At 38.4% G+C, this 10,844-nt stretch overlaps 1 protein-coding gene across 4 annotated transcripts in view; it reads left to right on the top strand.

Annotated features, from left to right (window-relative positions):
- Positions 1–542: 542 nt before the first annotated feature.
- MEF2A (myocyte enhancer factor 2A) overlaps positions 543–10,844 on the top strand; it is a 50,359-nt gene continuing 40,057 nt past the window's right edge. For all 4 annotated transcript variants that reach the window (XM_042824678.1, XM_042824677.1, XM_042824679.1 and 1 more), the window contains exons 1-2: positions 543–741; positions 6,400–6,603. In XM_042824678.1, coding sequence (XP_042680612.1) covers positions 688–741; positions 6,400–6,603 — 258 coding nt within the window. In that variant the 5' untranslated portion in view covers positions 543–687. The remainder of the gene's footprint in view (positions 742–6,399; positions 6,604–10,844) is intronic.

Below are 10,844 nucleotides of genomic sequence, written 5' to 3'. Positions count from 1 at the left end.
GTTTTGTTGAGTTGATGTTAATTTGAGCACTGTGGGTATATGGCTTAGAAGGTTGATTTTTGCTCTGCTTTGTTGCTGTGATAATTTTTAAAGTGAAAACACACTTGAAGTTTGTTAAAAGTCAGTGCTGAGCACGTTGATTTGATGAATTATTACCACATGAAAATACCATGAAGGCATTTTGGGTTTTCAAGTTCACATGCACCTTAATCTTCCTAAACAGTTTACCAAATGCAAACAAGTCCTGGACTGGTGATTGATTTATTGGCAAATGTGAAACTTGCAGGCTGTTGTGGGGAGTGTAGCTGTATGAACTTCACAATTATCTGCTGGCATCTTGGTTGCTGTGGAGTAGTTCTGTTGAGAGAACATTTTCTGTCTGGGATTTCTGTCATATTTAAGTGAAGGCACTCCCAGTTCAGTTGTATCCTCACACCCCCAACCTCAGACAGAAACAGAATGTCATTTAGTTTAGGAAAATAGGAAATATAAAACTGATGAGGAAGCATCATTAATTTTTTCCACCTTTTTTTTTTTTTTAGGGGTTTATAAGAAGATATAGGAACCGCTTCTCAAGCTGAAGACAAAGTAAAAGAAAACTGTATCATGTGTTAAAATACCGAAGGGTGAAATTTCTTGGATTAGCGTATTTCTGGATTGTAAAGGAAAGGAAAGAAGAGACTGAAAATGGGGAGAAAGAAAATACAGATCACGAGAATAATGGACGAACGGAACAGACAGGTGAGAGCCGAGAAATGTGTGTGAACGTGGCCATCAGTAATCCTAAAAATGAATGGAGACCGAAGTTCGTTTGTTGTCTTCATTCACCCTTTAGAGCTCAGTGTCTTCCTGTGTCTACAGATACATCACCAGAAAACAGGGAAGAAATAACTGTAAAGTTTTTTGATCATGTTTTTAGGGGATATTATTGTTATAAGTTCCAGCAATGGCTCCTTTAAATGAAATTCACTGTGTAGCTGCTATTCCCATTCTGCAGTACAGTAGAAGTATTTATGATGCAGCTCTGAATCAGAATGACTTCTGATCTTTAGGAATAGTTGTCGTGAGTCTGACTAAAGATCCAGCTAATCCAATATCTTTTATCCAGCTATGGTCTGAAACAAATAACCAGTGTTGTGTAGGATAGAGATGCACATGTTACACTGCTCTGTAATCCTCTTCCAGGTTCTAACTATTCTTAGCTCAGTGATTTCCTGAGCTGGATGTGGTTTCCGTATATTTAGTAACCATTAATGGATTTCCACCCCCCTGTCCCAGTGGACTTGTTCAGTCATCCTTTGAGCCCTTATAAAGTTGCAGCATTTACAACATTTTTTTGGCTCAGACTGTCTGTAGGTTTGTTGTATGTTGTTTCAAGAAAGCCCTTTTCATTTATATTTAGTTATGCTTCTGCTCGTTTTTTAGCTCTTCTCTGAAAGAGGCACAAGTCAGTCCCTGTCTGGTCTGTCTCTGCCTTGCTTGTTATTCTGTGGAACTCTGTCATACTTTCTTATTTTCTCTTTAAATAGCTGTTTTCAGGCTTAGGCATCTTAGCTTGTCTTTACACAGAATTTACTCCACACCTGTGATTGTACTCACTGCTTGTCTCTAAACAGTCTCGAGTGCTGTGTTCTTTTTTGATCACAAAGGGGCCCAGAATTGCACTCAGTGTTCAAGATGCATGCAGAACATGGATGTATAGCAATGGTTGGTTTTCTATTCCCTTCCTACTTTTTTTTTTTTTTTTTTAAACTTCTGTTGAGCACCAGCTTGATGTTATGTATCTTTCCAGAAAGATAATGATTGATGTTGGGGTTGTGATAGAATTCCGTAAGGCTGTCTTGCTGCTGATGTGCCTGCTCAAAGCCCATTGTTTTGTATGCAAAATCGGGATTGTTTTTCTCCCTGTATCACTTTAAAGCAGTGTAAACTCTGAGAAGGCTATATATAGCAGAAAAGTATTACTGGAGTTTGGGAGAAAGCCAAGTATTGTGTTTGAACAGCTTTAATCACACAGCGACTGTGTGTTTGATGTAGATAAATGTCTTAAGTACACATAGTAAAAGCAGAGGAATTGTCATTTCGTTCAGATCTTGCTCTGGAACTTCAGACAAGTTGAAGAGGTAGAAATTGGTTATTCTCACCTTCCTACCCTCCTTTAACTTGCTTGGAGAGCAAGTTATAAACTTGCTGTTTTTGTCATGTTTGAAGTTAGAAATGCCCTTTTATATATATCCATATCATTGTTCAGATCGTTACTCCGTTACTCTTTTCTTTTTTCTTTTTTTTGCATGAAGAAGTAGGGAAATAGTGCTTTTGTTTGAAATTTTAGTTGCTCTGCATGGACTGAAGCAAAATATGGGGATTCAACTTTAACTTCCCTTACGGATATTTTTTTGGCAAGCACATTTTTTTGGCTTCACAGTGATTAGGAAGAGCTTTTAGGCCCTAACTTAACACTGGAGTTAGGTTTGCCCATTTCCTTTTCCTGTGGAAAAAGATTTTAAAGATATAAAATAGCTTTTGTCATTGGAGCCATGTTTTGTAGAGATGGTTGATGGGTGATCAGTGTTTTTTGGCAGCAATTATATGCAGCTTTGACATAGTAGGATGCCCTGATGCATAGGATATCTATTAGATATGGATTTACTTTGAAGAATTTTTTTCATTGAGCTGGATAAGGAGTGTAGTTAGGGCTTATTTTGCTAACCACATCGCATAGTTCATTTGTGTTCTGTGAATTTTTTGGTGGTATGAGTAGCTGATTAGTAGGTCACTGATGAATATGTGAGTGATGTCCTGTCTTTCTGCTTAGTGTTCTTTTGTTTGGAAATACAAATAGAAATGTGATAGAACTGTGCTTGTAGTGGGTCTGGATAACTTGTGGGAATAAGAACTTTTGTTTTATCAGAAGCATCTTATTTCTAATGAGATTGTATGTGAGCTCAAAACAATTTTATGTAGACCATTACTCTGGGGAATTACAATTGTCTTGAGACTGTCATTGTGTTATTAATTAAGCAGTCTTATCTGCTTGAATGAGCTGTCAGGCATTTATGTTCATTAAGACAAAGAGAATAAAGTACAGTAAATTAGATATCAGAGGAGCTCAATCTTGCTGCCTTTACTCCCTGCCTCCTCTGCCCTTCTTTGCATAGTGATATTAGAGTAGTATTGAGGAGGCTGTTGGCCTGCATTGAAGATGTGTTGTTTTTGTTTTTTGTGTGGTCTTAAAAAGCTGCTGTTTTGTAATATATGCGGATAGCAAGATTTCCACCTACGTTTGGGAGAAATACAACCCATTAAAACTTACTTCTGTACTTGGTCACCTTGTTGAAATGATGACTGAAAACAGAGTACAAGCAGCAGACCAGTAAGATGAAGCCTATTGGACCTCTGGCTTCTTGCCTCACTAACGCTTTGTAATTGTCAGCAATAAGTAGGTAAGGAAGATCTACTTGCTGTAGTTGCACCTTGGGTGGGTTGAGCACTAACATAACATTGTTTCAGAGGGAGTGTTGTGTCTGGGGCTTCTGCCCAAACACCTTCAAAAACGTTGAATAGAAATGTTACAAGTATCTGAATACAGATTGTTCAGGCCTTGCATGGGGCTCTGTGGGCCGTTAGGGGTCTTTAAAAATGTTTCTTAGAAGTGTGGAATAGGAGTGTAGGTGGAGCTGGGGTTGTAATTTATCTGACTGCATCTGTGGAAAAAAAAAAAATAAAAAATGGTCAGCTGTTCTTCCTTCTGTGCAGCCATGGAGGTGTTTAAAAGAACTTATTTGCTCTTACTATCTTGAATTGTTCAGATGTTGGGTTAATTTGACTAGTAGTGGATGAGCTGAAGTAACAGAGGGCTGCTTTGTCATAATTTGCATTGGTTTTAAGAAGTAGAAAGAACTGAATCATTGCCTGACATTAACTTTGAGATTCTGAACTAGCTTCTTCAGAAGGAGGTCAAGACTAGATCAACAGAATCCCTGGGAGGTTTTTTTCCCCCTGATTTTAATGCTTCAGTAGTGCAGCTCGTAAGGTAATGACTTGCCCTTCCCCCAAACCAAGAAGTCCTCAGTTTTGTTACAGATCTTCACTCTTTGTACATTACATGCCAGGTACATGTTCTGGGCTTAGTTACTTGGCATCCATTTTCTTTTGTACAATAAGAACATTTCATGTGGGATCTTTTTCGGTAAATACGCACCGTGGAAATAAAAGCAGAAACAGCCAACCCTTCTGTGTTGAAGAGCAATATTTTCGTGGAATGGTATTTGTGTTAGAAGCAAACTGAAAGTAAGGAATATTTTTAAGTAATAGTTTAATACCTATTTAATTTCAGTCGGACGCGAGGCACAGGAAACCTGAAGTGAGAATTGTTTTTGCTGTAAATTGAAATAACAGAGGAGACTTCGTAACGTAACAAATGAAATCTATGGTCTTAAACGTGTATAAACAAATGATTCTTTTGTCTTTGGTGCACGCCCGTAGTAGTTCACAGTACTGCCTTGGCAACAATCGTAGCAATTTCTCATGTTAACATGGCTTATTTTTAGCTCAGCCTCATCCTTGCACTGGGAATGTCTTTGTCCTGGAAACAGTATGTTCTGCGTCCATTTTCATCGTGCGTGTACCGTGTCTGCCTTTTAGATGGTTAAAAGAATATACAAGATCCAAATCGCATACTTTCAAACGTGAAACTTCCCTTTCCCCTTGGAGAATTGTGCTTATTTTAGAAACAGGGAAATTTAAAGCTGATAGGCAATTTGGTCAGTATTATGCAATACTGCTGGATGAGAACAGCAAGTGGATACCATGGAGCACTGACAGCACATTACTGGAGAATGAGCAGCAGATGGAAGGAAAGCAGTACGAGGTTGTGCTTGCATGCAGGCATCAGCTGTGGCCATTGAACACAATGCACTCACACTCCTTATCCACTAATACCAATAGAATTAACCTGTGTTAATTCTATTAGTGCTTACATTTATTACCTGTGTTCCAACAGTGCTCCATGTTAGCAGTTGCATTTAAGATTGTGGGCAGTGTGTGCCAGCAGACGTTTTGGTGTGCCGGGATGGTGTTTAATAGCTGGAAAAGAATCACAAATCCACACTGCCTTTGCCTGCATGGCAGGTGGACAATTCTGAATCCTGTTTTAGTAATAGTTACTGTTAGCAAGGTGTATATCTATGTTGTTAATGTACGTCTGCATCTGTTTGTCAGACTTCTTATGTGGTGAGAATGACGCTGTGTGTTTTCTGTTACAGGTGGTAATGAAGTAATGTGTGTAAGATATTCATCTCTAGAAAAAAAAAATGCCTTCAGGTGTGAACACAGAATTTTCCCATCTTCCAAATATGTCCTATAAACTATAGAAACCCATAATACTGGTTTCTTTGTTTCTTTAATTCCTGTCTTGCAGATAGGTCACTCACATGCCACAGAGATGTATGCTTTGTGGGGGCATGAGTAGATGGAGGTGTTCCATCAAACTGAAATACTTGAAAGCTCGGAAAGTGCTATCTTTATTAAAAAGATCTCAGAACATTAGCTTAGTAGTATATTAAGTGCCTTTTGGAGGTACTAAAGTGCACTGAATGTCCTTCAAAGAAAATTGTTCTTAGCATTAGACCTGTACTTGATTTGACTTGATATCAAATACATTGATACTCCTACATCCTTAACCAACTGAAATCCTGTGAAAGGGTGTGCTTTTAAGTCCTTTTTTCCATAGCTGCTGGTGATTTTTGTAAGGATTTGTCTCTGCCTTTTCCCATTTGGCCAATACTCTTCTGTGATGGTCTGTAATAGATTTACTTTCTCACAAGCAATAGTTTTAAGAGGACAGAATGGTTGTTTCATGATGTTCCCAATTGGCAGAAAACAGCTTGGGAGTGTAAGTGAAGCTGATAACATGGTATGATAGTAGCCAAGTAAGAATATTTCTTAGCTCCCTTTTTTACCATACTGTACAGTAACTGTGTTGCTTCCATTAGTACTGCATGTTTGCTCATTTGGTAGAACTAAGGTTGTGAGTAGCTGTGAAGCTGGGGCAGGCTAATTCTAAACATCACAGAAGAAAGGACTTTAATACCTGGAAAGCTGGTGTTGGTTGTGCAGAAGGAAACATAGTTAGGGGATTACTACAGACTTTAACTCTTCTTGGTGTATACTGGAGGAAGGGCTGGGTGGGAAATACTGTTAAGCTTGGTTAAATATAGAGTAAGTGACACCCAAATATGATAGGCAATTCTTAAGCTTCTACGCATGTTCAGTTACGCTGCTTGTTACCAGCAATGAATAGCTGAGGCTCAGCTGGTATATTTCTTGAATGCTTGATTGTAGTCCTTCACAACATTGCTATTTGGAAAAAAATAATAGATATCTATTTTTTTTCTCTAGGTCACCTTTACGAAGAGGAAGTTTGGATTAATGAAGAAGGCGTATGAGTTGAGTGTACTCTGTGACTGTGAAATAGCACTCATCATTTTTAACAGCTCTAACAAACTCTTTCAGTATGCCAGCACTGATATGGACAAAGTTCTACTTAAATACACAGAATACAACGAGCCCCATGAAAGCAGAACCAACTCAGATATCGTTGAGGTAACAATCTGAATAGTTGAGCTGTGTTCTTATCTCATTAACACTTTGAATATGGAGCAATATATAGTATTTTAAGATATTTTAACTAACTATTTATTAACTTTATCATAAAACATCAACTGCTGTTTTCAGTCTGTTTTTTTTGTGAGGGGAAAAGTCACTTTTATATCTGTGTTGTCAACCCATCTGCCCTCCACCTCCTGCCTGTTATTTTGGTAGCTTGTTTGATTTAAATCACATTTGATAATGGAAATAGAAGCATGGAAGATTGTTTTTTAGCGAAAAGGAGCAGGGGGTTGGGGGGAAGGGGTGGATGATTCTAAGACTTCATGGGGAAAAAAAAAAACAAACAAAAACCAATTGAGTGGAGAGTAGAGCTCACCTTAAACATAATTACAACTTGCCCCTCCTCTTTTCACTTACAAGTTCAGTGTTGCACACAAATCGGCTGAGGACTTTGCTGCTTCTTATCGAGCCAAAAGAAGGAAGTTAATCTGCGGAGGAAATTGACTTTATTAGTTGTTGTCCAATTACTTTGTATGTCAGTTAAAGTATAGTAAAATGCACACAGCTTTTGCCATCATAAAATAGCATGAGTATATCATAGCTTCTGTTTTTATTGTGCTTATACTTTCAGTATAGACTCAGGTTTTTTTTTCAGTATGTAGTTTCTAAACTAGGTACCGTCGAGATCAGGGATTCTTTTTGTGGTTTGAGCCTTTCTCAGCTGTAGCTGAGTTTCAGAGGAGTCGTGTCTGCAGTAGTCCTATAAATGAACCAAAGCAGGTGTCTGACATTTAAATTCCAGAGCTGTCTTCCAAACAAATGCCTTGCCTGTAAGGAGTGGTTTGGGAATAATAGGTTAGCCTTGTATAGCTGAAGAACTGTATAGTCAGGGGATTACAAGTACAGGGAGGATACCATCTGATCTTTTAAAAAAAGTTTTCAAACAAAAATCAGTTTGAGAAAAATGAGAAATGAACAAATGCCTTCTTTCTTTCTGAGAAGATTATTTGCTATTTTGTTATCTGCCTTTTGTGATCAGGAAGATACCTGCCCAACGTCTGTCCTCAGCTGTGCGTACAATTGAGAGGGATAACATAAGCTGTGAAGAGTTCAGGAATGTTACTTCATTGTTGGATTAGTATAAGTAAGGGTTAACCAACCAGAGAAGAGGAAGATAAAAACCTGATTCTTTCAAGATGAGCCTGTGACAGACACAGATTTGAGAGGTGCAAGCAGACTGATGTTTGTTCTGCAGGCCTCACTGTGCTGTGGCTCATGGGAACAATTCTTCACATCTTCAGGGAGAACCTCTTTGAAAATCATTTCTGTGCCAGGCTACTTGTGTACATGTGTATTTTTTTCCAAACTGATGTCAAATGTTTGACCCCTGGCAGCTGCATAGAGAAGTGCAATCAGTACTCAAGTGCATATATCGTTTCTATTCTGGGGGAATATGCAAGGGCTCATCTACAGATTCCTTATAACATTGCTTCTGTAGGTTTATTGTGTTATTCCATGATATTTGAGATATTACTGTAGTTGAAGAACGAGAGTTTGAATTAGAAATGCCTCTCTCCAAAATGCATCTGTTCACTCTCTGATCTTGTCCTAGATAGGAAAGAATAGAAATAAATATGAAGTTCTTCAGTCTGAGAGAGGAGTCAAATCTTAGCTCCAGATTCTTAGAAATGTTCTGAAAGGTAACACAAAGGGGCTTCTTTTTGTTGTGCCTACTCAGAAATACATTTATAGCCTATACATATCACAGAAGAACTTACTAAACCAATTCAGAATAAATAGTTATAGCTGATGTGTGTCTGGTTAACATTTAGTAGTTCCTTTATGTCCTTGAACATGACAGGTAATGTTTGTTGTGTTCTAGCCTCACTGCAAAACTAGTCTTCACCCACTGGGAATGACAGGAGTTTGGTTGCTGTGGTAGAGAAGGAAGTTTAATGTGATGCAGGCCAGTTACTTATTTTCAGCACTGTGTGGATGGCAGTATTGTGAGTGATTAAATGGAATCGATGAGACATCTTCCCCTTGTGGTTGCCTCCTGTTCAATGTTGGCATAGGAATTGCTTTGATATGCCCAGAGCTTGGTATCTTCTTGCTGCTGGAACGTTTGTGTGAAAACATAGTAGGAGGGTGAGCACTGATGTCTTAAGTGAACACTAGATTATTTTTTTTTTAATGTGTTCCCTGCACCCTTATGTCTTTCATTATGCGTGGTACTGTAGATACAAATGCTCTGTTGTTGTCATATACCAGTTCTGTTGGTCCTTCCATGGTTTTTGCTTTGACTTTTTTTCTTTGATAGCTTGGTAGAGGTATGAGGAATATTTTTTTCAGCTGTTGTGGCAGAATCATAGACATTTGAATAGCTGGAATGGGAAGTCTGTGTTTTATTATAAGTTGGGTTTTCTGACTATCAGCAGTTTACCTGAGGGTGGTTCATTCATTGCCATTTGATGATTCTAAAATAAGGGAAATAATGTTGTAACAGATACCCTTCAAAGCTGATTAATGTCTAGTTTGTAGGACATATTTGATGTAAAGGAAAGCAAGGCAATGAACAAGCAGTTAAACTCCATCCTAATTCGTAGGAGATGTTGGTGATTATTGGTCTTGATCCTTGTGGTTCTGTTGCTACTCAAGATACTCTGTGATTATTGCAGATTGTTTAGAGCACGTGTCCAGTTTTTGGGTTGCCTAGGCCACATTGAGTGAAGAGGAATTGTCTTGGGCTGCATATAAAATATATAAATAATGTATACAAATGAAAAACTCCTTTTACTTTTCATATTTTTATTAAAACGTAAAAAAGAGGGCAGCAGAAACATGAAGCTACTGGGTTGGATGCACACAGTGGGTAATCCTTCTGGGTTGTGTCCTTCTGTCCCTCAAGAGGACCTCATAAAGCAGTGTCTCTACCCTCTTTTCCAGTGCAGGAGTCAGGGTTGAAGACAGGCTCTTCTTGCCTTATCAGCTTGACTTCTGTCTTTCTCTCTTTGGCATTTTGATGTTCCTTGAGTGATGCAGCAAACCAGGGTTAATTTAACTTACACTGGGCTGTGTTGGCTTTGTATGTTCTATTGTATCAACTCATCAAACTGAAATGATACAATTTTAAGAAGTCTTCTGAAAAATGACCTGTTTTCCCATTTGCCATCTGTGCCCATGAGAATTTTGGATAGCGTCAGTGATCCTCTGCACTGTGTAGCTTTGCTGTTATATGGTGAAGTGCAGTGTAAGGCTTAGGCTGTACACCAGGTTGACAGCAGTCCTTGAAATATGCAATGATTTGATTAACAACAACAACAACAACAAAAAGTATTAAAAGCAATATGTCCTAAGCTACATCATGTAATTACTGTAAACGTGCACTTTCTTGTGAAAAGACTGCAGTATTGGAATAGTCGTGGGTTCGGGGTAACTTAGAGCAAGTTCTGAATGTTTAACTAAATATCTTAGCATGGGAAATGCTCGCTCAAATAGAAAGTAATGTCTGCCATGACTTGGTGTGATAGTGGTCATGTCATATTTTCAATAGAAGCGAAGCAGAATGCAGGTTCAGTGTACCTGCTGCTACTTAGAGTAGTGTAAATATGCCACGTCAGTCTTGCAGAAGCTGTGTTCAGTGCATTGTCTTGCATTATAATACCAAACTGGAATTCCTGTTTCACTGCCTCTTCACAAAATGCTAATGATGAGCTATTGTAGGAGCAATCCATGTTCTCTAGTCACAGACATGCTTAGTGTCAGGGATTTGATTGTCAGATCATAGTTGGAGTATGTGCGTAGAGCTCATCTGCACTTGTAGAGCCTGCAGCATAAAGAAGCAGATGTATCTCCGCAGCCAGATGGAGCATATGCCAAGAGACACGTGTGGAGAGCATAAACAGAAAAGCTGGTGTTGAAATGCTGTGTTTATAAACCTAAAGCTTTTTTTTTTTTTATTTTTAATCCAGTTCTCTCCACCTACCCAGCATTGCTTCTTTTCCAGGCTTTTGATGAGCAATGTGTTTTTTGAACTGTTCTTGTTGTCTCATATAGAGCAGCAGTTTAACCTTGAACACTGTTGTATTTTGGTAGCACCTTTCATTTGGTTCATAGTTTCTTTTAAAATTAGGGTGAACTTGGTGTTAAAATGAAGATCTGAGAATTATATGTAAATATACATGACTGCACATATGCAGATGCAAAATTAGATGAAAAACACCTTCAGTTAATTG

Source organism: Centrocercus urophasianus, unplaced genomic scaffold, assembly GCF_019232065.1.
Source record: "Centrocercus urophasianus isolate 14NV4802_14NV808 unplaced genomic scaffold, USGS_Curo_1.0 seq_23, whole genome shotgun sequence".
In the NCBI taxonomy this organism is placed as follows: Eukaryota; Metazoa; Chordata; class Aves; order Galliformes; family Phasianidae; genus Centrocercus; species Centrocercus urophasianus.
Note: the sequence above shows the minus strand (reverse complement) of the source record. Positions and strands in the feature narration are given on the sequence as shown.